The 23,664-nt window shown below is 48.3% G+C and overlaps 8 protein-coding genes across 8 annotated transcripts; 5 read left to right on the top strand and 3 right to left on the bottom strand.

The window, feature by feature from the left end:
• Positions 1-136: 136 nt before the first annotated feature.
• Positions 137-2,571, bottom strand: BDW43DRAFT_279668 (TFIIB-type zinc finger domain-containing protein). The gene is made up of 8 exons (XM_032042337.1): positions 2,383-2,571; positions 2,219-2,309; positions 2,053-2,162; positions 1,748-1,992; positions 1,585-1,690; positions 1,395-1,533; positions 954-1,340; positions 137-898 (listed from the first exon to the last, which is right to left on the bottom strand). Exons 1-8 carry the CDS (start codon positions 2,485-2,487, stop codon positions 459-461), a joined length of 1,623 nt encoding a protein of 540 aa, XP_031899052.1. The 5' UTR covers positions 2,488-2,571; the 3' UTR covers positions 137-458.
• A 92-nt stretch (positions 2,572-2,663) lies between these two features.
• Positions 2,664-4,075, bottom strand: BDW43DRAFT_279671 (Eukaryotic translation initiation factor eIF-5A). The gene is made up of 4 exons (XM_032042338.1): positions 3,885-4,075; positions 3,440-3,709; positions 3,233-3,365; positions 2,664-3,177 (listed from the first exon to the last, which is right to left on the bottom strand). Exons 1-4 carry the CDS (start codon positions 3,891-3,893, stop codon positions 3,107-3,109), a joined length of 483 nt encoding a protein of 160 aa, XP_031899053.1. The 5' UTR covers positions 3,894-4,075; the 3' UTR covers positions 2,664-3,106.
• A 378-nt stretch (positions 4,076-4,453) lies between these two features.
• Positions 4,454-8,385, top strand: BDW43DRAFT_301103 (putative GARP complex subunit (Sac2); the record flags this gene model as incomplete). The annotated part of the gene is made up of 6 exons (XM_032044998.1): positions 4,454-5,627; positions 5,678-6,462; positions 6,516-6,551; positions 7,015-7,116; positions 7,182-7,307; positions 7,393-8,385. 6 exons carry the CDS (start codon positions 4,454-4,456, stop codon positions 8,383-8,385), a joined length of 3,216 nt encoding a protein of 1,071 aa, XP_031899054.1.
• Positions 8,386-8,798: 413 nt separating this feature from the next.
• On the top strand, positions 8,799-9,703 carry BDW43DRAFT_110733 (uncharacterized protein). The gene has a single exon (XM_032037914.1). The coding sequence runs from the start codon at positions 8,913-8,915 to the stop codon at positions 9,528-9,530; it is 618 nt and encodes a 205-aa protein (XP_031899055.1). The 5' UTR covers positions 8,799-8,912; the 3' UTR covers positions 9,531-9,703.
• On the bottom strand, positions 9,704-12,961 carry BDW43DRAFT_110762 (FTFMHR domain-containing protein). The gene is made up of 8 exons (XM_032037915.1): positions 12,712-12,961; positions 12,586-12,640; positions 12,433-12,500; positions 11,432-12,363; positions 11,249-11,371; positions 11,140-11,190; positions 10,969-11,093; positions 9,704-10,817 (listed from the first exon to the last, which is right to left on the bottom strand). The coding sequence occupies exons 1-8, from the start codon at positions 12,785-12,787 to the stop codon at positions 9,878-9,880; spliced, it is 2,370 nt and encodes a 789-aa protein (XP_031899056.1). The 5' UTR covers positions 12,788-12,961; the 3' UTR covers positions 9,704-9,877.
• A 1,422-nt stretch (positions 12,962-14,383) lies between these two features.
• Positions 14,384-15,867, top strand: BDW43DRAFT_312220 (class I SAM-dependent methyltransferase; the record flags this gene model as incomplete). Its single annotated transcript, XM_032047327.1, has 9 exons — positions 14,384-14,446; positions 14,506-14,546; positions 14,605-14,661; positions 14,733-14,739; positions 14,794-14,838; positions 14,894-15,051; positions 15,110-15,166; positions 15,228-15,582; positions 15,637-15,867. The coding sequence occupies 9 exons, from the start codon at positions 14,384-14,386 to the stop codon at positions 15,865-15,867; spliced, it is 1,014 nt and encodes a 337-aa protein (XP_031899057.1).
• A 459-nt stretch (positions 15,868-16,326) lies between these two features.
• On the top strand, positions 16,327-18,506 carry BDW43DRAFT_110923 (3-oxoacid CoA-transferase). Its single transcript, XM_032037916.1, has 5 exons — positions 16,327-16,929; positions 16,989-17,183; positions 17,235-17,621; positions 17,691-18,035; positions 18,092-18,506. Exons 1-5 carry the CDS (start codon positions 16,668-16,670, stop codon positions 18,415-18,417), a joined length of 1,515 nt encoding a protein of 504 aa, XP_031899058.1. The 5' UTR covers positions 16,327-16,667; the 3' UTR covers positions 18,418-18,506.
• Positions 18,507-19,749: 1,243 nt separating this feature from the next.
• BDW43DRAFT_312222 (non-ribosomal peptide synthetase) lies at positions 19,750-22,779 on the top strand (the record flags this gene model as incomplete). Its single annotated transcript, XM_032047328.1, has 1 exon — positions 19,750-22,779. One exon carries the CDS (start codon positions 19,750-19,752, stop codon positions 22,777-22,779), a length of 3,030 nt encoding a protein of 1,009 aa, XP_031899059.1.
• Between the last annotated feature and the right edge of the window lie 885 nt (positions 22,780-23,664).

Raw genomic sequence — 23,664 nt, forward strand, 5'->3', positions numbered from 1 at the left:
GACCTGTTGAAGTACAACATAGTTGTCATATGATCATGAGTTGTTTGCGTTACTGCTTATGCCCATGGTTAATATCGCCTCTTTCATCTACAAATGATACGCAGGAGTCGCTGGAAACAATCTATTATGGCGTTGCGTTTCCTTTTCCCTTCCCTTTCCCTTCTCATCGTTTGTTTTGCCCTAAATATTGCGAGATAAGATTCATCACTGTGTTGTGATTGGTATTACTGTCCCATTACAAAGTGTACAGTATCCACCTATGATACTATTTAACATTGATTTCGACGTGGATACAATTCACCCCGCATATTCTATAACTCGTTGCGCAGGGCTCCTATGCATGTCAGGCCATGGAGGTATCAACTGAGCACAGTGTGAGCCACCGTAGAGACAAAGGACCGAGTAGTTAAAATCGAGAATCTTGACGAATATATGCCAGATAGAAAGGTAACAACGTGTCAAGAACTGTCCTCAGAATCGGTCATGTCTTCTCCCATGTCATCAGAGCTATCGAATTTCGCGAACTCCATGCCTGCAGCATCCCCATAAAGCTCAATGCGTCTCTGATCTTCTAACCATCGCGTGATCTTGTATTCGGCTTGAGAGACGGCCCTGACGAGGGTAGATAGAGATATCCCGGCCACTTTTGCTGCCGTCTCGTAAAAAGATCGGGCGGTCTCTGGTAAATCAGACTCCATTTTATAGCGCACGTACGATGACCCCGGTCGAGGGGTATCCGTGTTGTCCTCTAGAATCACTTTCCGAGGCTGGAGTTGTTGTGTAACCCTTTTTAGCATCGAGCTTATGGCTTCCTCGTTGTTCTCCTCCAGAGGAGCTGCTGTTTGGGGGTCCACACTGGCTGGGCCAGTGGGGAACAAGTCGCTCAATGGATTTGCTACTGTAAATTCGCGTTAGTGATGAGAAAGAAGCGATTTACCCAAAATTAATCGTACCTCTGCTATTGTCTAGCCAGCTGTTTTCGTACCAATCCATATACTCATCCAACTGGCTGGGCGTCATGTCGAACACATCACGCTCATTCACTAAGACTTCATTGCCTTTCCCAATTCTACCCCCAGCAGTTTCTCGGCTATCATAATGTCGCTGTTCTTGGGCCCAGAGCTTCCAGTCAATCACTTGAGTGGTGGGCTCTTTTGCTGAGGCCGGATATCTTTTGATCTCGTCGAAGGGAAAAAGTAGCTTAGTAGATATGACAATAAGGGTGATCACTTGGATCTCAGGGAGGTCAAGAAGCCTAGTCCTACCGGCAAAACTGTTTGGGAATTCCAAAGAGAAGCCTAGAAGATCCTGCAATCTCTTCACGGCAGAGTATACGTCAACTAAGCAATACGTTAGTTCATGGGTTGAATATCTGAGTGGCCATTGCTCCATACTTGGAAGAGCAAGTCTCCTAATATGCCGATATAATATCGGTGGCAGGTTCAAAGCTGGGAACTGCATCCCAAATTTGCGGCGATATAGGAGAGACAGCTGCAGCACAGCCTTCTGGAGATGTTCGGCTTTGAGCAATCTCTGCTAGGGGATTAGCAAAATAAATCTAGTGACGAGGTTGACGATACTGACCGTGGTCTCGATGATCGAGAGGAACTGCTGGGGCAATTTGTCTCTCATTTCACGAGGAATTGACCGTGTTACCCGAATGTAAGGGATCTCTCCGCACATGATCATCCTAGAGCGCGGAAGTCAGATCGTTCGATTACCATGCGATAGCCATCTCAAGATTTACCGGTGAAAGTCCCCAATACCGACGGGAAGTCGCATTAATAAGGCCCCCAGATAACAGAGGCCGACAGAGTCAACTAGCCGGGGCCATTGAAGATTCTTTCCTCCAAACTTGATAATGCTAGGCTCCTCCTGGCCCACCGATGGCTGTGAGCTGAAGAACTCCGGCTCTTCCTCGCCTTCAGAAGGATTGTTTATCTTGTCCGAGTAGGTTTCAAGGCGAAGAGCCCACAGGTCACGGACGACATGCTGCGCACTGATTGTCAGCTGACGACGTGGAATAACATCATGCTAATAGGGAGTAAGCACCTCGAACTGAGCCGGAAAGCCTCGGTCCTGCACCAAGGCATGGCACTGCTTCCAGAGGATCAACTGATACACTTGCAGAAAGAGGCTGTATGCCTGTCGGCCACGATACGCTGACGCGAATTCATTAGCACTTGACGGACGTTCAGCCCGATTGGCGGAGTCATACTCTTTGGACCCTTTTCGGCCACAACCTTCTTCACCCGATACGTCTTGCCTTGCGTCCCAAAGTCGTCGGGCTCTTCCTCGACTTGTCGACCCTAGAGGTAACTTATTAGTTTTTTACATGGTGAAAATGGACTTAGCTGACTTAGGTTACGGGGGAATCCATACCTCCTGCTGATGACCCCGCCGGCAAAACCAGAGGCCATTGTCGAGATAATACCGTGTCTCACGGCACCCTTCCTGTCCACAGACCCCTCGGGTAGTGTAGTCCATGGGGGTTTCTTATTTCATTGGGATACTGAGGATAAAGGCCATCGACCTTCTGGTTGTGTTGGTACACGTTGGGTTGATTGAATGCGGGCAGACTTTTTTTCCCCCTTCTCTGATACATAACTTGGATCACAGGGCCGTAAAACCAATACAGAAACATTTATGACAGAACACCTTTGTTACCCTTTATTGCTATCTATTTATTTTATATATAAAGAACAATGCACTGTTTGAATACATACATGTGACAGTTTCTTTTTCTTTTTCTCTTTCTCTTTTCTTCCTTATAAATTAGTACTTTACTTTTATTCTTCCTAACTACTACAAGGTGGAAGCGCATAGAGATGAATTAATCAATAAATAGATAGAGCCACTGAAGTTTTTGGTATTCGTCAAAATATCGTGAAAGCTGGACTCAAGACTAAGACTGGTTCGCTGTACGCTGCCAAATAAGCGCAACCTTCTTTTGCTACACAATCCAAGGCTAATCTACCGATACAAGAGCCAGGTTGCACCTCGCCCAAAACGGCGCATCTTGCACTATCGAAGAGGCTAACTTCAAGAATGCCTTGGAACACACAAAGGCGAGCGGAGCAGGAAAAGAGTCCATGGTTACAGTGATTCAGTTGCCCTTGGGGGCTTCCTTGCACTCCATGGCGCACTCCTCACCCATGGCAGTGAGGATAACGACATCTATGAGACTATTAGAAACCGGGCCGAGCAGTGAAATCAGACATCGATTACTTACTGCAGTCCTTGCCCTCCTCGGTGAACATGCGTCTAATCTTGTCACCGAGCTCTCCATCGGGAACCTTGACGTCGTCCTTGGTGCCGCCGTTGTCATCCATGAGGGAAAGGAAGCCATCGTCGGTGACATCAATCTAGACGAGATCAGTACAAACACAGCCGCGCCCGGACAGACTTCCGGTTTCTTTTGCTTCCGTGGTTTACTTACGAGCTGGTATTCGGTACGCTTGACGAAGGGGACGTCCATGTTGTGGGTGGAGGGGGACAGATCTTCAAGCTTCTTGCCGGTGAAGATATCGAGAGCGACAAGGTGGACCTTGGCGTGACCGTGCTTTCCAGTCTTGGAGGTGGACATGTCGACAATCTTGCAAGGGCGGCCCTTGATGACAACGTGACCGTTCTTTCTCAGAGCGGAGCACTGCATGGGGAAGGTGGTGGAGGCACCGGAATCAACGCCCTGGTGATCATCGTCGAATGTCTAGATGGAGAAAATGCTGTCAGATCAAAATGCACGGAAAATGTTTGTGATAACCAGAGGGATTCGCATCTCCATTTGCGTGCAAGATTAGACCACGGAGGGGATCGAAATGCGGGGCTGAAAACAGCGAATATACGACAATAAGATAGCATGGTTAGAGACGGGGTACACATACGTCAGCCATGGTGTCGTTTTTGTTGTAGTGAATGACAACGTCGGGGGAAGATGAGATAGAGAGGTAAAAGGAGGGAAAAAAATTGAGTATGAAGAGAAGAGAGGGGGAAAAGAGAGAAAAATTAGAAAATGAAGCGACGGAGAGAGAAATGGACAAACTGCCGAATGAAAAAAAAGTATTTTGTTGTGGCGGGGTTTCGCTGTCGCTAGACTGCAACGAGCCTAGCCTCGGATGTGCGACGTCTCTGGTCTGAACAAGTCGCCGTAGCGTCTCGACCATTGGTTAGTGTACTGCTCTCTATCTACCTCTGGAGAGAACTCTCCTAAATGTCCTACTTGCTTTATACTGACCTCATTTCTTTCGTTTTCTTTCGTTTTCTTTCGTATTTTCTAAAACCCTCTGGTTTCATTGTACCTCCTGCGAAGCTCCACTTTCTGTCTTTTTTCCCTCAAAAAGTGTTGTCAGTCCCACGGCGTGCTCGGCAGGTTTACTCCCAGACCGGCCTTTCTCAATGAGGCCGGTGGACGACTGCTCCATATCCGCACGCCTCTCCGGGCTGGCTTTCCACAATGTGGCTTGACCGCATATCTGGCCATTCGACTCCCTCCGGCCCTCCAATCGATAGTCGCAGCAATTCTCCTCTTCCACGCCGGTCGGCCTCTCGGCTCTTCCCTTATACGCAGAACAGCCGCCCTCAACCGAGTCGACCTGGATCGTCATTATCCAATCTCCTCACCCCTAGTGACTCGGCCACTTCTTTATCCGCGACGCAGCGTGGCGATGATCTATTATTGAAACAAACTACGACGAAGCTCCGCCCATCTAACGTGGCCGATCCACTCGATGTACTAAATGATATTATTAGGAAGCAGAAAGGAAGTCCGGTAGAAGCGGGATCCTCTATCGCATCTCCTATCTTGGAAACAAAGCCTTCCCATTTGGAGGTGGATGTTGACTTTGGAAATCTGAGCCTTGAAGAATTCGTTACGAGATCCGATGAGCCGAGGAGAGTTTCGACTAGCGATGTTGGGGCGCAAACCATTCAACAATTCGAGAAGGAGAGAGATAAATTTCAGGACCTACATTCAGCCATCACGGGCTGTGACGATGTTGCTAAATCGGTAGAGAAATACCTGAATGACTTTCAGACAGAACTCGGAGCAGTCTCGGTTGAGATTGAGACGCTGCAAACTCGCTCCGTACAGCTAAACGCGATGTTGGCGAATCGTCGGAATGTAGAACAGCTTTTGGGACCCGCTGTGGAAGAAATTTGTATTTCTCCAAAAGCCGTTCGACTAATTGTAGAAGGGCCAATTGACGAGAATTGGGTCAAGGCGCTGAACGAGATTGAGAGCCGAGCAGCCAGCATAGAAATCAAGATTGAGAGCCCTAGCAGTGTCCAGTCAGTCGAGGATGTGCGCCCCCTCCTGGGCGATATTAAGAAGAAAGCAGTTGAGAGAATCCGAGACTACTTGGTCTCACAGATTCGAGCCTTGCGTTCCCCGAACATCAATGCCCAGATTATCCAACAACAGCGCCTCGTGAAGTTCAAGGACTTGTACAGTTACGTATCCCGAGCACATCCAACTCTTTCCGGAGAGATTACTCAGGCTTATGTTAACACGATGCGGTGGTACTATTTATCTCATTTTACTCGCTATCTCCACGCGCTTGAGAAAATCAAGGTATACCCCAGCGATCGGAATGAGGTTCTGGGGGGGGATCCTTCAGCTCCAAAGTCAGGTAAGCTCCTCATCTACCCCCTTCTTCCATAGGGTCTGACCCCTCTTTAGGCAATTTCGTCCCTGGTGGGCGGACTGGTGCCGCGGCGCACGACCCATTCTCTCTTGGAAGAAGAATTGAAATTCTGCGGACTGGCAATCACATGGCCATATCATCGTACGTGGCGGAGGAGGACACTTCTTTCCACGGAATCGAGGTCCCTTTCAGGAATTTCAACCTTGCTCTGATGGACAATATCTCTGCAGAATACTCCTTTATGACCGAGATGTTCTCCACCTTGTCTTTCCACCAGATATCCCGCAAAGCGGTCGAAATATTTGACCCCGTCTTTGCTCTTGGGCAAGGATTGACCAAACAGCTAATCGAACATACGACCGACTCTCTAGGAGTTCTTATCTGCGTCCGATTGAATCAACAGGCCGCTTTTGAGCTCCAACGTCGGAAAGTGCCCGTTGCGGACACGTACATCAACGGCGTGAATATGCAGCTCTGGCCTCGGCTCCAAGTTATTATGGACCTCCACTGCGAGTCCTTGAAGCGGGTAGCCTCGCACACAGGCCGAAGTGCTGTAACCGCCTTATCTCTAGCGGGAGGCGATGACTTGAACAAATCGTCAGCGCCTCATTTTCTTACGCAGAGGTTTGGCCAGCTGCTGCATGGCATTCTAGTGCTGAGTAGCGAAGCCGGAGACGACGAGCCGGTTTCCAATAGCTTATCACGATTAGCCACCGAATTTGATAACCTTCTCGCAAAGCTTAGTAGGATTGGCGGAGATGCGAAGAGACGGGAGAGGTTTCTATTCAATAACTATTCTTTGATTTTGACTATCATTAGCGTATGTTGACTACCATCACCCGGAAGGACAGGACTCTTATTGACGTCCGACAGGATACCCATGGCAAATTAGCAATCGAACAAAAGCGGGTAAGTTGTACACTCTTGTCCCTATACACAGGCTGTGGGCTAATGGTGTTTAGCATTTGGACGAAATGCTCAAGAACGTTGGAAAGCGTGGTTAGATGCTTCCAGTATATATTAAGCGCTCAGGACATAATGGATAGTAGCCTCGACTATACTCACTCCGATATCTATATCTCAGTAATATATGAATCAATGTGCATCCATCCCTCTAGTAAATGATTAGCACGATCCGAACTGATTGGACTAATTTATGCATCTGCACAGTAACTACTAAGCCATAAGTAGATACAGCGATTGTCATCTGAGCTTTTACTCAATCGAGCCTAGAACCAACATTCTTATCGCCGCACGCTTATCGCCGATCGGCATTGCACCAGCTCAACAATTCCGCCATTGACATCAATTCCCCTCCTACTACTCCGTGGTCAATGAGCCCCCTGAATTGAATAAACACCGTATCTCAGAGGCAATGACTACGCGTGCAAGTCTCTCCATCTCCAAGAAGCTCCTCGCCCCGCGCCGCAGCTTCTCCAGCGGGCGAGCATCTAGTGCCGATGTCACTCATGCGGTAAATACCCCTACTTGACCCCCACGATCGCAATCATGAAGACAAAAACTCATAAAGGCAACAAGGTAATCGGTGCCGGCGTGGTTGGTCTAGCGGTTGCCCGGCAATTGGCCTCTAGAGAGGGCACATCAACCATTCTCCTAGAGAGGCACGATGCACCAGGCACGGAGACCAGCAGTCGTAATTCTGAGGTTCGTGTCTCCACCCCCCCCTTCGAATTAGGAATCATGACTCTAGACTATAACACTGACACCAATTGGGTTAATTTATGCGCAGGTCATCCACGCCGGGCTGTACTACGGAGCCGATACCCTAAAGACGAAGCTCTGCATCCGAGGCAAAGAGTTGCTGTACGATCTATGCGCCCGCAACGGAATCCCCCACCGCAACACTAAGAAATGGATCGTGGCGCAGACTCAAGAGCAATGGGCCGCCGCTCTAGCCACGCATGACCACGCGCAAAACATAGGCGTCCCGACTCGGCTGATCGGGCGCGCTGAAGCACAGGCTCTAGAACCGGAGGTGCAGGCCCTAGCGGGGATCGTCGAGAGTCCCACCACCGGGATTGTGGACAGTCACTCCTTGATGACCTATTTGCAAGGGGACTTCGAAGACCGGGGCGGCGACTGTGCGTTTCTGACGGATGTAACGGGTATCGAGGCGCTGAATGGCGGGAAGGATGGGTACCGGATCACGGCTGAGACGAGCGATGGCACAGAGACGTCCATCACGGCCGAGACGCTGATCAACAGCGCCGGGAACTACGCTTGCTCTATCAATAATATGGTTCTCCCGGCTGGCCGACACCGTACCCCGTACTACGCAAAGGGCACTTATTTCTCTTACTCGGCGTCGTTCCCGAAAACCTCCGTCCTGGTGTACCCGGCTACTTTGCCCGGTCATGGCGGCCTAGGCACCCATCTAACTCTGGACCTCGGCGGCCGTATACGATTCGGCCCCGACGTGGAATGGGTGGATGACCCGAACGATCTCAAACCCAGTCCCGCCCGGCTGGAGCAGGCGCTCCCGGAGATCAAGGCGTATCTACCTAACGTGGACCCTGGTGCCATCAGTCTGGACTATTGTGGGATCCGACCCAAGTTGGGGCGTGGTGGGGCCGTGAACGTGGGCAAAGGGTTCCAGGACTTCATCATTCAGGAAGAGGAAGGGTTTCCTGGGTTTGTTAACCTTTTGGGGATTGAGAGTCCGGGACTGACGAGTTCGTTGGCCATAGGAGAGATGGTCGAAGGGCTACTGTATGGGAGATAGTAATCATGGTCTAGTACGTATCTAGCTCACCATATACATACATATACCCGATGTACATACATAGACGCATAGCATAGACAACTTTTCTAAAACAAGCAAGAAAGAAAGATACCATATCCTCGATATGTTGGTCGATCTGTACTGTCAATGTAACAAGTGTGAACCCTTCTGGGGGATTATGAAGCAGTTACTCATCGCTCCACCTTATTAAGCTTGTTCGCATGCTTTATTGGTAACCAAACAGAGTCAATTCGCCATCCAGTCTTAACCTACGTCAACACTTTCCATTGTACGAGTGATTTGGAACCCCCATGGTTGTTGGATCGCATTGTTTTACTCGTTTATATTCTCCAGGGGGACGTTGTTCGCCACGGTTCAATTGACTTGTACATACATTCATTTCCATTGTTGTATTTCATTCACTCGGCCTCATTCTTACTCGTCGTGTATTTACATTTTACCTGAGAGTACTGACTTCGATAATCAAAAAAAGAAAAGAAAAGAAGGAAGAATAAAAATAAACGACAATGCGAGGTCAAACATCAGATCGTAGCGACTCGAAGCACCCCCACCGTCACAACCCATACTCTCAACCTCAGCCCTCGAAAAGGTCCAAGTCCAAATCTCAGTCAAAATCTAAACAATCCAACACATACAACAGATGCTGGGACTGGATCGTTACAGATGGTAACTGCCACTACGCCAAAAACCGCTCGACATTCCGGAGCTATCGACGAGCACCGGGCAAGGTCGCCGGCTCACGCGTCCTGGGCGTAGGGAGTGTGGAGTTGCGCGTTCGACGACGCTCAGGCGATAATCAGACCAACACCTTGGTCCTTGATAACGTGCTGCACATGCCGAATGCGCGGTGCAATGGACTGAGCCTACCCAAGTACCGCGAAGCACACCCGTTATCCGGGATTGGTGGTGAAGGTGAACATTTCGAGGCGCGGAGTGACGACGGGTCGGAGCCGGAATGGTATGCGGAAGGCTTTTGTGGTCTATCAAGGGTTGTGCTCGCTGGAGAACCCCAAGGGGAGTCACAGTTGAGCGACAATGGGAATTATACGCTCTCTGTGCTCGCTTCCAACGATGAAATGGAGAAATTGTGGCAGAGAGTTAAGAATAGGAGCTGGATGGCATAGGGATGTTGCTGCAATGGTGTTATTGACAAGGTGTGACGAGATACGATCCTTTCTGTCTTGTTTTCCAGCGTAGTCTTTATTAGATCAAAATGAAGATATATGCTATGCCATCAATGTGCACGATCCACACAGAATTTTTCACCTGTATCACTGAACGAGAGTTATACGAATCAGCTCTAGTTGGTGACGTGGCATCGATGGACTCTCGATCGACACCTGTGAGTATAGCTTATTGAGAACAAATAATTTGCTACTCTTCAGATAGAGAGTGGACATCCTCCATATACTGCTTAGTATATTCTAAGACTCCCCGGCGATGATTTCTTGCCAATGGCCAAACAGCAGGTTCAGTCCGTATCCATCAGTACGTCACTCATTATGTAGAGCACGTGTGAAAATTTTCGAACGCTCCATTTTCCAGTATCCTTCAAAAGGCCCGCATAGTCTAGTAGAATTCGTCGCGCCGATTGATATCCACCCTGAAAAGGGGCCCCGCGAAGATAAACAGTGCCTCCGTTTCGAATGAAGTCCACCACTGGATTGTGAGTTGCCACAGACGAGTGAGATCCGTTGGGTTCCATAAAACTGGTAAACCCCTCTGTGCCCAGATTATTCCAATCTATATCATCCAGAAGTTCGATTGGGGTGCTGCCAGATTGTGGCTCAGCACTCCTAGGCACCGTGTATATGTACAAGCCTAGGACAAGCGCTGCGGAGAATAGAGACACGACTGAATGAAATGTAATGGGGTCCGATGCTTTGCGATTGATCATAACTTTGTATACGTGGGCTGCATGCATACAAGCCCTCCGAGCCGCTGGTGTTTGCGACCAAGCAGCAATGTTGTCGAGAGCCTTTCGCGCCGGGTCTGGACCTGCACGTCCAGCAGCCAGCTCGAATATTTGAATGTCAGCCGTGAGGTTCATACACATATTATCCCACAAGATAATCGCGTTCGGATCGAGGCGGTCTAGATTCCGACCATACTTGCTAGCTATCTGTAATTGAAGGGCCGAGAGACACCTTGCACGGCCATCCATGGCATAGGTATGGCATGGAGCGAAAGGATAACTAGCCCGCTTGGAGAGGAGGCGATGGTATGACTCGGAAAGCCGAAGCTGCACTATTGATAATACCCCGTTCATACCAAATCTATCAATATGGCTGTCCAGTGCAGCGATTTCGACATTTTCTGATGGAGATACTACGGTGGGCATCAGCATGCACTGCCCCCCGCGAACTAATTGCATCCACTGCATTGAATTGTTGGCTTCGTATAGTGCTTCGCTGCAGGGTAGAATCAGTTGAATTGAATCGGGCACAATTATAGGACTCGTAGATAGGAAGGATGAACACCAGGCGTCCAGCATGAGTAGTCCAGCAATCAACCTGACTGGTCAGTGTGTGCCTATATTCCCAATTGTGTCAGGAGACGGACCGTTTGACAGATTCCACTTTGCTCCAAGCTTTCCATTTGAGATCGTTATCTGAGATACTTTCGAACAGACTCTTGTCGAGCAATTGACCTTCGGTAGCTGAAAATAACCCGTGTCTTTGTGCGATCTATCATGTGTTAGTAGCAAAAGGACGAGTAGATTTCCGTACCTACCGACACAAGGTTGACATAGAGCATCTGACTGTTCTCAATATGACCTTTCTCCTATAAGCGCATTAGTGGTCAGTCGCGCTTCAGGTGAACCGTAGGGTTATATCCATACCCCAGTCAGGGCGGCTAGATTTAGAAACAGAATCGCTGCTGCAAAGGCAGACATAGTGCTCCCTAAGCTCTCGGTTCCGACGGAGCATCTTGCCATTTCGGCAGAGAGTTTCTCAAGAACAAACTATCAGAAAGGAGGATTAGAGTATGACTGCGGTAAGGAGTCTCAAAAACCATGACTTACAGTAAAGTTCTTAGAGACAAAAGAAGCGGTACCCTGAGTTCCTAGTAAGGCCATCCCAATCAAGCACATGACGTGAAGCACCGAAATATTCATGTTTTTGGCGGAGAATGTCGGGAGGTGGACAAATGGTAGGAGTGGATGAAAGTTGCGAAAGTATACGTCAAGTGCCATGTCTAGAATTTCGGCAGGAGGGAAGTTTGGGAGAGCAATGAGTGCAGAGTCATTTGGCGGAGGAGTGTTGATTGGGCCACGGCTTTGCTGGTTATAGTATCGCATGTACCCGAACGTTGCATGAAGCTGTCTTCGGCAATCCTCATCTAGGCCATATCTCGAACTTTGTAGCAGGCTCGACGAACTAGTTTGCGACAGCCCAGACTGCATCGCGAAAATATTGTCTATGTTGCTGTACGCCACATCGCGCCAGAGACTACTAATGAGGCGTCCGGTATGCGATGGACCCAGCCAATGGTGCTGAACCTTGGCAAATCTCTCACTGGGGATGGTTACACCGGTGTTTGCACTTATTCTATCAGTGGAGGACCCAGCGTCATGTTGCTGGGAGCGTTGAGTTGTGGAGACGCCCGCATTCTGCTCAGCCATAACGAGATTCGAGTCCTGTCCAAATTCCATGGACTCGGGATAAGAAGCCGCATCGGAGGGATTCAGCCACAGCTGGAGTGATTCATTCAACATGGGGTCAATCATGGCACCCCCGTAGGATGGCTGGTATGTCGGTGGCGCCTCAAAGTAGGTCTGAGGTTCAACAGCCAGCATTGGATTGACATCAGGCTCGGCTCGAGCATGGTGAGTAGAGGCGTCCGCCAGAAAGTCCAACGAGGAAGGATGGCCTGCTGTTGCGGAGGCATGTATGTCGTGAGGCTCTATTAAATGGGTCTGCATCGAATGATGGATGCCGGGGAATAATTGTTTGCCTTTCTCAAGGATACTGGACGGTTGAAAATGGGACCCTTGACCAGATGGCACAGAGGGCTGTTGCTTACTGGTTACCCTATTTGTCGTGTGCGCAGCGGGGTCATTATGGCCCTTCGCATGACGGCTCAAAACATCGCTGAAGTTGTAAGTCACAATCGCTCGTCGGTCGAACGCGTGCAGGCTCTCGATTAGGAAAATCCACCGTCTTCAACGCTACGTACCTTCGAGAAAAACGTTTATGGCAGACATTGCATTCGTAAGGCTTTTCTTTGGTGTCTACTAGAATGTTAAGAGCGGATTTTGGGAGAAAAGGAAGATGTGCTCATATCTGACTAGAGTGGACTAACGTGATCGTTCATGGCGCTTGAAATGCTCAGTCTTTTTAAACCGACGGTCACAGATGTTGCACTTTTTTATAACCATGACGGCGGTTACAGGGCTACAAGGGCAGAGAGATCAATGGAAAACTTGCTTGAGGGCATGGCCTTTGATAGGGAGAAGAGAGTGAACAAATTCAGTCTAGTAGTTTGTAATAGTAAGGAGAAAGGAAGAAGAGGTACTAAAAGTCAAGTCAAGAGACTGCACGCTAAGAAAGAGAAGAATAATAATGCGCGGGCATGCGGAAAGTGGAAAGGTTCTGGTTTTACTAGGTACTGTACCGTATGATGAATACACGTTTTTGATGGCTGCAGCCAATAATAACATCGGTCATTGACTATTGTTGAAAGACTGGAAACTTGCCTGATTTCTCTCCTTCTCTGCAAGAAACCCCGAGGAAAGAAAAAAGAAGTGCTTATTGCTAGATCTATAACATGCACGTATTTTGGTCTGACGAATGTGGTGGTAGCCCCATCTACCCCGTGGGGAAGCTATTAATTATTTTGTACTCCAGTTAAGGCAGAACACTCCTACCCAGTTATCATTACAGAAATTAGTAATCCTATGTAGCGATTTAACTATGAACACAGTTACATTAGTCAAGTATACGGTGGTAGCAATACCGTAGCTAGTCACGTTTTGACTCGCAAAGCGGGGGATATGACGGCAGTTGCGAAGCATCTTAATTGCCGATCAAAATCCAACACCTTTTTAAGTATGGTTGTTCAGAAAGTATGAATTTAAGCTCGTTACATTGATCGATCTCCGCTTCATCATGTCATAGAATGTTGCGCCGCACGTTGCATGTGGGGCTCCGATGGGCTTAAAATCAATATCTATTTTAATTTGAACATGATAAGTTTCAACTACTGTCGTCTCCTATGTTGTGGCTACATGTTTCACCTGGCATAGTCCAAGAGTTGTACTGACGGGGGGGATTGTCGTTACTCCGCAAATTCACTCAATCATCATCTTTTAGCGTGGCTGACTGACATCAAATGCCCTAAGCCGATAACAAGCAGGTCCATTTCGCAGCACAACAGAGGTTGACAAAGCAACAAAGCCAAACCCCGTCTTTTTATCCCGGAGTCGAAATGCCGAGGATCGTTGAGAAAGGACCGTCTTGCTCACATGAGTAAAGGTGTCTCCTATCACCCTTGCTCGGTGGGGGGGATGATATCGTATTTATCGAAATTAGCGCGTCAACAAAAGTACTCTTTCACATCAACTCGTAGTGGGTCACCCAACGCTCTTTTGACCAACCAGCTTCTCAACTTATATTAATGATTTGGCTGGGTCAAGTGCTCGCCATGCTACGCTCGACCCCTCGAATCCAGATAGCACCTCTCACCTTAGGCCATGTTCCACTCAACATGGCTGCTAGTGGCCCTTAGTAAATCACGCCTGCACAGGAGCGGGCCAAGGGAAGAAAGAGTGGACACGATGCCAGTGAAACAGGCCATTGAACCGTCATACTATTGGATCGATTCTGCAATCCACTGACAGGGGTATGTCAAGGGTCAAGCACTGGTAAAAGCAGCTCTTATAAATGCGGCAATGTCCGCCCGACCGGGGTCAGTCAGTTCAATTAATATCAGTATATACTAAGATTTCGACCGATTTTCTTGTTCCCTGAACACAATGTCCGAAGAAACCGCCCAAAAGGCACACTATTCTTCCGTCCTCGGAGCTGATCCCATACTAGTCGATGCAAGCACCAAAACCCACCCCAGACCTTCGTGTCATCCACTGACATAGCGTAGGATAACTCCTCCGGCGATGAAAACGATGATGATGACTGCTCGTTCGTTTCCTACTTTTCCCAGGGAACGTCGGATAGTGTAACTAATTGCCCCCTGTAGGCGTCTGACCTCAGCAAGCGGCTTGACTTCTCTGAGCGCTAGTATTACCGACTACAGGTAATGAATTCTATTAGGCACCCTTCATCTAGATATTCGTCTGGCTGAAACAACGCTTCTGTGGATATTAGATACGAGGTAAGGGCATGGAAAGCACCAAGTAGCGGGTTCGGCCTAACGAAAGCTTAATAGAACGGACGCCGTTATCATGCTTATCATGAGGGGACATATATAGGGGTATATATCCAATCCTTAGATGCCTTCAATATACCTATTACTAATGGCCTTGTAGCCGAATGACGAAGCGGAACAAGACCGCATGGGCCTAGTGCATCACATATACTCTCTCCTACTAGAAGGGAAGCTCCATCTCGCACCTCTGGGCAAGAGCCCACGGCATGTTCTCGATCTAGGCACTGGAACTGGCCTCTGGGCCATCGACTTTGCCGAGTAAGTGTGTATAAGTATTCCTCATCTAGCCAGAGATTGACATGTCTGATCTGGATAGTGAATATGGATCGGCCCGTGTGATTGGGAATGACTTGAGCCCCATCCAACCTAAATGGTATGTTTTTACCTTTGGTGCCGTGGTCCCAAGTATGATCTTACGCACAGCCATTCTATAGGGTGCCGCCGAATTGCCAGTTCGAGATAGACAACTTTGAGTCAGACTGGGTGTATAAAACACCATTCGATTACATCCATGCTCGTGAACTGTCGGGATGCATAGGCAACATCGACAAACTTTTCCAGCAAGCATTTAACCATACCAGTTCGGGGGGCTACTTTGAACTCCAAGCTGTCAGCGCCCATTTCTTATCGGATGATGATACTGCTGACCAGGCTGGGACTGCCCAAGACTGGATGAGAAACATCCGCGATGCCGGCAGAAAGTTCGGCAAGCCCTTGGATGAAGTTAATCAGTGGAAGCAGAAATTGGAAGATGTTGGTTTTGTCGAAGTTACAGAAACGATATTAAAGGTGGGTAAGCGAACCGTACATGAGTGCTGTGTCCTGACTCGGTCTGAGATATAGGTCCCCATCGGAACTTGGCCCAAAGACGCGAAAATGAAAGAAATCGGGAAATTCCAGTTTGTCGGGGAAATGCAAGCCATTGAGGCTTACACCCCTGCGCTTTACACACGGGTTCTTGGTTGGAGTGAGGAGGAGATGCAGGCGATGATGCAAAAGGTGAAGCAGGAAGTCTCTAATCGAACATTGCATCTTTACCTTCCTTGCCATGTTGTTTATGGTCGAAAGCCCTAAGGAAAATAGGAACGAACGCAAGAAAAAGTTGATAGATGTGTGTTCATGTTCATAGAGCGTTGTTCAGTTAGTTGAGTTGAGGAAATATACTGATATTGTCGAACAGCTGGCGGTGTTGTGGCCAACGTTAATGCGGAAATGAAGTGAGTAGAATCGCAGAATTGTGAGCAGCATTGAACAACTTTGATAACGGGTAGGAAAGAGGGGAAATCCAAGGGGGAACGATGAAGGTCATTGCCGATGCGAATCCCGTTGTCGGAATGGTAATTTACGATGGATTCGTGACATTTCCGACGATTAACTAACTAACTATCCCTCACGGTCTTATCTAATCAATCGCGATCTGGTTGTCACGATTAGGGAGATCGACAGGGCTCTGAGGGGTTATCGGCCATGGTCATTATATGATTAGAGGAAGAGTTGTACCTTAAGTATGATATATTAATCTCTGAAAAGCCTTTTCATTCAAGGGACAAGTTGTCTCCATCCTCCGCAGGATGAGTGTTCTTCCCTCCACAGTACCGTAACACTCAATACCCATCGGCTTCGGGAGGCGGCAAAGCGGTCTACGAAGAACGGGGCGGATAATCACTTTGTCGGCTTTTGCATCTAACCGAAGATAGAGCTGTTCTTGATATAGAGAGTGATGTTGGGGGGACGTGCTATCGCTATTGGCGGCGCTGCCGCGATAGATATTTTAATTCCTTTAGTTCTTCTCTCTCCTTTTTCTCTCTCTTGCTTCTCTTCAGTTTTATACCTACAACCGTTTTGAGTCAATTGTCCAAAGGTTGGTCGACACCATGTCGCGACCTTTCCTCTCAATGTTCCGCCCAATAGGGCGGCGGAATTTCTCCGTCTCAACCTCAAGAAGAGCAATTGATAAGCTATGTGAATCGGCTGAGGAAGCCGTCAAGGATATGAAGGGTTCCTCCACGCTGTTGGTCGGAGGATTTGGTTTCTCGGGTGTGCCAAATACTTTGATCAATGCTGTGCGTGATCGTCCGGACATCACCGATTTGACGGTTGTCTCCAACAATGCCGGAATGCCTGGTGCTGGTCTCGGTACGTCGTTAGATGAGATTGACTGGGTTATCGTTAGGTGGAATCCTAATGCGAAACAGGACAATTACTGGAATCTAGACAGATCAGTAAAATGATCGCTTCGTTTATCGGTGAAAACAAAGTCTTTGAGAAAATGTACCTGAACGGTGATCTCGCATTGGAACTCACGCCCCAAGGTAGCATTGCTGAAAAGTGTGCGGCCGGTGCTGCTGGTGTCCCTGCTTTCTATACCCCCGCGGCTTATGGAACTATTGGTTGGTAATCTCCAACTCTTTTGGCCAGCTAGGCGAGCTGACGCTGGACAGTGCAAACCGGTGAACTCCCCGTACGTTATAACAAAAATGGCACTGTGGCGGAAACGTCCAAGCCTAAGGAAACTCGTATGTTTAATGGCAAGAACTATCTTCTGGAGGAAGCGATTTTCGGTGACTACGCACTAGTCAAGGTTCACAAGGCCGATAAGCTTGGTAACTGCCAGTTCCGCAAGGCGATGAACAACTTCAACGAGGCTATGGCTAAGAACGCCAAGTATACCATCGTTGAAGCGGACCACATCGTTGAGGTCGGGGAAATCGCCCCGGAGGATATCCACTTGCAAGGCATCTACGTCAACAAAGTTATCCAGAGCCAAGGTGAAAAGCAGATTGAAAAGCTCACATTCGCTAAAGACCCCAGCGAGATGCTTAAGGCTGGTAAGTATTTTTTTTTTATTATTTAATTTACGTTATTTCTGTTTCAATGCCATTTCTCACAATATCTAGGCTCTGGCGAAGCCACCGCCCGTCGTGAGCGCATCGTCAAGCGTGCTGCCAAGGAATTTCGGGACGGAATGTACGTTAACTTGGGTATTGGAATGCCTCTGATCGCTCCTTCATATCTCCCTAAGGGCGTTGAGGTTGTGCTCCAGGCTGAGAACGGTATTCTGGGCCTGGGTGGTTATCCTAAGCCTGGCGAGGAAGATCCTGACCTCATCAACCCTGGTAAAGAGACTGTCACTCTGGCCGGTGGTGCTTCTGTGTTTGGGTCCCACGAGAGCTTCGGTATGATTCGCTCTGGACGTATTGATCTTACTATGCTTGGTGCTCTTCAAGTGAGCCAGTATGGAGGTATGTTTTCTGACTGAGTTCTAACCTACTCTTGACACTCTAACAACTACATGTAGACCTTGCGAACTTTATGCTTCCCGGTAAGGTGAAGGGTGTCGGTGGGGCCATGGACTTGGTGGCCAACCCCGAGAAGACTAAGGTCGTTGTGACTATGGAGCACGTCGACAAGAAGGGCAATCCCAAGATCTTGCCTGAGTGCTCTTTCCCCCTCACCGGCCCTCGCTGCGTGTGGAAGATCATCACTGACCTGGCCGTGTTTGAAGTTAGCCCGATCGAGGGCCTGACGCTGGCTGAATTCGCGGAAGGCGTCTCAGTTGATGAGATCCGCAGCAAGACCGCTGCTCCTTTCAAGGTTGCAGATGACTTGAAGCCTATGCTGTAAATTAGATATCCATGCACATATAGAGCGGTAAATTGAATTATGTTTTTGTTATGAAGATTCCTCTGTTGCAAGCGTGCCATGCAACGCACTTGATCGAGCACTGTACCCTATCTCACAATATTGTGGTGAAGTGTGAATGCAACAAACGCGGCACATTGTTCCTGATTAAACCCAAAATGCCACAAATTAATTATTTTCCACCGATACCAACTCAAGGTTACGACTCTTGGAGGTACACATCATATGGAAGGTACGTGGCTATCCACTATGGCCTAGAGTCAGTAGAGTCAGTACGAATAGTTAAGAAATCTACAAAGGCTATGCCCTAAACTAATGCCAAAACCTCTGGTCCATGTGATGTGAAAAAGCCCAAACCCGTAGCAGAAGGCTTTCTGATTCGCCTAGTCTGCGCCTCATTTTGCGAAGGTTCCTCTCTGCTGAAAGATGCCCATTGCACCAATCAAGAGGCTACTAGTGAACGTATGTGTCATATTGCAGGATCGATCGATTTCGTTACTCGCAAGGATGATCCAACCATGCTTCCTCGACTTCTTGATGCACGGTTGCTTTTTAGCTTCCACTCTACCGGCATAAGCTTGTTCCCATATTCTGTGGATTCCAGAATGCCGGTCCTCGCCACGGCAGTCGGGCACGGTCTTGAGAAAGGCCATGGGATCTATATCATTCATCCCCCCACCACACAAAGTCCCTGTTTCTTCGATGCTGAAAATCAGGATATTAGGAGTGTGTCGTAAGTTCAAGTGGCGGTTTGTCCAATGTGGTTCTCAATACTTTCTCCCCCGTCTTTGAAACTCCCAAACCTTCTTTTTGACACCTGACAGCTTCATAGGCCTCCATGCCCTTTAAATCTTGATGTTGCCAAAACTTGACTGAAGATTTATTTAGTCATTGCATACTCGGGGACCTAGTTTGGAAGGTTGTGTCATTGGACAGAAAACTAGACCGAAATCGATGATGGGTGGGTTCCAATTCCGCGAATTTCGAGTTGGGTTTGCTACAGCTATTTCACAGCACACGTAAAGCAACATCTTTTGGCCATGAACAGTGCCACATTCTATCATAGATGACTAGTCATTGTAAGTTAAATGACGCGTATCGCTATCATCTATTCATGTAGGAGGCGCTGTAGCGCAGTTCGCAAAGTATATAAGGCCGTGAAATACTTCGAGACCAGGTACAGAATGTTCAAGGGACAGCCTCTATCAAAAGCATCACGAAGACTAAGCCTGCAACACCAAACTTCTTTGAGTCAAGACCTTGCTCGTTTATAACCCTTGTTCAACGCATTCCTCGTTGATTGTACCCGCCACAATGGATCACTATCTCTCCATTCACGCTAGCCAAAAGCCGGGCTCTACCGCCATCCAAGATGATAACCAGAGCATGACATACATGGACCTCAAGCGAGAAGTCGATAGGCTAGTTTCCGTACTGAAGGGCTATCACTTGAGCCCCGAGGAACCGGTCTGCATCTTAGAGGGAGTCAGCTCCAAACTCGTCATTGCTCAGCTTGCTCTGATAAGAGCAAGACTGACATGTGTTCCGATGGAGCCATCTACCCCCAGGCTTCGTCGGGCTGATATGCTCGCTGATATCGGAGCCAAATATATTCTTTCTGACGAGAAGGACGCCGCCCAGGACACCGACTATACGGTGATCCCCATATCGGGCCAGGGTTCTGGCGACATATCCTGTGAGCCGAGAGACAACCAAGTGGACGGTTCGACCCATGATCCAGGCCATCAGTACCGCAGCCATATCATCTTTACGTCAGGATCAAGCGGAAAACCAAAAGCTGTCCAGATACCGGAAACAGCTATTATTCATCTAGTGACAAAATCAGCTCTGGCACCGCTGGAGCCCTCTGATCGCGTCACGCTCATAAATAATCCGGGCTTTGATATTTCGCTGTTTGAGGTGTTCGCTCCATTGGTCGCTGGTGCCACTATGGTCCCAGTACCTCGCATGGTTGTGACGGACCCCTTCGCATTTCGAGAATTCGTCGAAGAGAAAAGTATCTCTGTAACCTTTATGACAGCGGCATTGCTTTCTATTATCGGTCGCACCTGCCCTAACGCTTTCCGCGGTGTCAGGCATGTCTTGAGTGCCGGTGATGTGCCTAATTCTGCTGCTGTACAGGCGATCATGGAGTCCTCCGCACCCCCAAAGCATTTGTGGAACACATACGGCCCGACGGAGGCAACAACCTACTCTACTATGCACGAGATCCAAGCCGAGGAGTTCCAACATAATTCTATAGGTATCGGCAAACCAACTGGGGACACCAAGTTGTGCCTTGTGGATGAGAACCTAAAGATCATTACAAAGCCGGATGAGACGGGCGAAATCCTGCTCGGAGGGCCTGGCTTGACTATAGGATATATCAATCGTCCGAAAGAGAATGAAAAAAGCTTTGTAACCCTCGGTAGAAACAGATATTACCGAACTGGTGATCTGGCAAAGTATCGCCCAACTACACCAGATGTGCTCGAGTTCGTTGGTCGAGCAGATCACCAAGTCAAACAGGGTGGATTCCGTGTGGAATTAGGAGAAATTGAGCAGACCCTCCTGGCAAGCGGTTGGTTGTCCGGTGCCATCGTACGACAGATTACACCCCAAAATGATGGCGAAGAATCATTTCTTGTGGCATTTGTGATACCCACCGTTGCTGACACAGTCCGTGCTCGTAACCTTTCTGAATATCTGGAACAGAGGTTGCCATCCTATATGGTTCCGAAGGATTTTGTCTTTTCTTCAGAGTATCCCTTGACAGAGCATGCTAAGGTCGATCGGAAAGCGTTAGAGCAGCAGTACAGAGAGAAACGAGACCAGCAAAAGGCCGCTAATGGGGATGTGACAAATAGCCATGGCAGTGACACAGAGAGTGTTGTGAAGCATATTTGGTCCTCCTTACTGAACAAGAAAGAAATCAGCGATGATGATGACTTCCTTGCACTCGGGGGGACATCTCTTCAATCCGCTGCTCTAATAGGAAAGCTGAAGGAAATTTTTGGAAAGGTTGTACCTATGCAAGCTGTGCATGAAAATTCCAGGTTCCGCGATCTGGTCAGTTACCTTGGCGAGTTCACCGAAGGCGGGAATGCACCGGACGAGACAGATAAATGGATCGAGGATTCCAAGATCGCCGACGACCTGTATACCGTACCCGACTGGCAGGCAGATAACGAAGGGAGAGTCTTCGTATCAGGTGTCACTGGATTTGTTGGCGTGAACTTCCTCAGCCGATTCCTGCAGATGCCCACAGTGAAAGAAATTGTGTGCATCGCGCGGCCTAAAAATGGCATGGAACCCCAAGATAGAGTGCAGGCAACCTTGGAGCAATATGACCTCTGGGATAGATCAGAGCCCCATACGCACAAACTAAGGGTCTTAACGGGCGATATTTCTTCTGACTTGCTTGGGCTCCCACCAGATCAATTTGACTGGTTGGCGAACTGGGCGAGTGTTGTTTTCCATCTCGCCGCCAAGGTTAACTTCTGCGATCCATACCAAGCCCACTTTGACTCCAACACCCTTGGGACTAAAAATATGATAGACTTGGCTTCTAGTGGACGGCGAAAAGCATTTCACTTCATGTCCAGCATTGATGTCTGGGGCCCGACAGGCCTTGTACTTGGAACCCGCAAATGCCTCGAGGACGAGCCACTTGAGCGCCACGTACGAGCACTACCGTTCGATGTTGGGTACGCACAAAGCAAATGGATTTCTGAGGTGATGGTGCGTCGAGCTCGTGATCGCGGGCTTCCCACCGCCATCTATCGGCCTGGATTCACCATCGGGGATTCCCGAAACGGGGCTGGCAATCCAGATGACTTCTTTGCCCGTTTGATGGTGGGGAGTATTCAACTGGGCGCATTCCCTATCCTTCCAAATCAGAGAATGGAGTACGTTACTATCGACTACGTAGTTAACGCTACCTTACACATCGCCTCTCGCACCGAAAATCTCGGCAAATCATACAGCCTAGTTGCCCCTGACCCTAAGGACTCGGTGGACCTCGAAAAGACTGTTGAGGTCTTCCGGAATGCTGGATATTCATTGAAGCGTGTTCCCTATTGGGATTGGGTTCGCATGTTGCAGAGGACGAGTGATACGAACAACCCGTTGTTGCCGGTTATGCCACTATTGCAGGAGCCTGTGTTGAACGGACTCTCCAGGTTCGAGACCAGCAGGAACACGCCCCACTATGACAGTTCGAATACGGCTGCTGCGTTGAAGGATGCACCAGACATTCAGTATGTGCCTTTCGATTCCCAAATGCTAAGCAGGTTCCTTGAATTCTGGGACCGGAAGGGATTCTACCAGGCGCTACAGATTTAGTAACTAATGCTACCACTGCACGGGACTCCTTGTTTTTACGCTTATCTACAAGATTGTACCGAACAATAATGCTGTCAGATAGCATGCAGACTGTTTTTGCTTTGAATATGATTGTGCTTGAGTGTTCACCTGAGTGCAACGAAGGCGTTTATACACATATATTGACCAAGGACTTGTATGTAGAAGCCTCGGCTGATGGATAAATTTATTACCCTATCACAAATTATCTAATCTTCATTTGACAATAAATTAATAAAAAGCCAGACTCAAGTACAAAGATATGATCTTTAGTTAACTTCCTCGTCGTCCTTATGTACATCACCAAGGATTCTCTCGTGCCGTAATTAAGAATCGCCATATTTTGTGGATCATACATTTTTCCTTTAGATCATGCGTATAAACAAGAAAGAAGGATTATCAAGATGCGGTTTATCATTCACGTAAGTTGCTCGACTTCACTGCCAGATTTGGATACGCTAGAACTTCGATAGACCATTGAGAAATCAAGTTATTGAAGAATCCGTCTAGAGTCTGACCGGCAGATATGAACTGCCTGGTTAGAAGCACATTGTGCACAGATTACAGGCTCGGTAAGCACGAAACTTTCTAATGTACAGACTTACGAAGGGAAGTATTTGCTTATCACTATAGCATATCCAGGTATATCTACACATCTCGAAAGATATACAGGTTAGCCAGCGATTCTCGTCATGCTGAGACATGATTACGCTTATGTCACTGTACTTCGCAAACCCATGGTAACCGGTCTAGAAATCTGACATGGTTGTCTACCGCCACGGGTCAGACATCACAACCAGCATCATACCTTTGTTAGATAGCGTATGAAAACTCGTACTCCCTAAAGAACTCAAGCTGGAGGGGACT

This window comes from Aspergillus alliaceus (genome assembly GCF_009176365.1).
Source record: "Aspergillus alliaceus strain CBS 536.65 unplaced genomic scaffold BDW43scaffold_29, whole genome shotgun sequence".
In the NCBI taxonomy this organism is placed as follows: Eukaryota; Fungi; Ascomycota; class Eurotiomycetes; order Eurotiales; family Aspergillaceae; genus Aspergillus; species Aspergillus alliaceus.

What these genes read in the sequence shown, in the direction of transcription:
- BDW43DRAFT_279668 (XM_032042337.1), bottom strand. Translation starts at nt 2,487, where the DNA reads ATGGACTACACTACCCGAGGGGTCTGTGGACAGGAAGGGTGCCGTGAG. An exon ending in TCTCGATCATCGAGACCACG is followed by an intron (nt 1,534 to 1,584) that starts GTCAGTATCGTC and finishes ATCCCCTAGCAG; the next exon opens with AGATTGCTCAAAGCCGAACA. An exon ending in TAGGAGACTTGCTCTTCCAA is followed by an intron (nt 1,341 to 1,394) that starts GTATGGAGCAAT and finishes CGTATTGCTTAG; the next exon opens with TTGACGTATACTCTGCCGTG.
- BDW43DRAFT_110762 (XM_032037915.1), bottom strand. Translation starts at nt 12,787, where the DNA reads ATGGTTATAAAAAAGTGCAACATCTGTGACCGTCGGTTTAAAAAGACT. An exon ending in CAAGCGCCATGAACGATCAC is followed by an intron (nt 12,641 to 12,711) that starts GTTAGTCCACTC and finishes ACATTCTAGTAG; the next exon opens with ACACCAAAGAAAAGCCTTAC. An exon ending in AAAGTGGAATCTGTCAAACG is followed by an intron (nt 10,818 to 10,968) that starts GTCCGTCTCCTG and finishes TCTACCCTGCAG; the next exon opens with CGAAGCACTATACGAAGCCA.
- BDW43DRAFT_110733 (XM_032037914.1), top strand. Translation starts at nt 8,913, where the DNA reads ATGCGAGGTCAAACATCAGATCGTAGCGACTCGAAGCACCCCCACCGT.
- BDW43DRAFT_110923 (XM_032037916.1), top strand. Translation starts at nt 16,668, where the DNA reads ATGTCGCGACCTTTCCTCTCAATGTTCCGCCCAATAGGGCGGCGGAAT. An exon ending in CGCGGCTTATGGAACTATTG is followed by an intron (nt 17,184 to 17,234) that starts GTTGGTAATCTC and finishes GACGCTGGACAG; the next exon opens with TGCAAACCGGTGAACTCCCC. An exon ending in TCAAGTGAGCCAGTATGGAG is followed by an intron (nt 18,036 to 18,091) that starts GTATGTTTTCTG and finishes AACTACATGTAG; the next exon opens with ACCTTGCGAACTTTATGCTT.
- BDW43DRAFT_279671 (XM_032042338.1), bottom strand. An exon ending in AGCGTACCGAATACCAGCTC is followed by an intron (nt 3,366 to 3,439) that starts GTAAGTAAACCA and finishes GATCTCGTCTAG; the next exon opens with ATTGATGTCACCGACGATGG. An exon ending in CGAGGAGGGCAAGGACTGCA is followed by an intron (nt 3,178 to 3,232) that starts GTAAGTAATCGA and finishes ATAGTCTCATAG; the next exon opens with ATGTCGTTATCCTCACTGCC.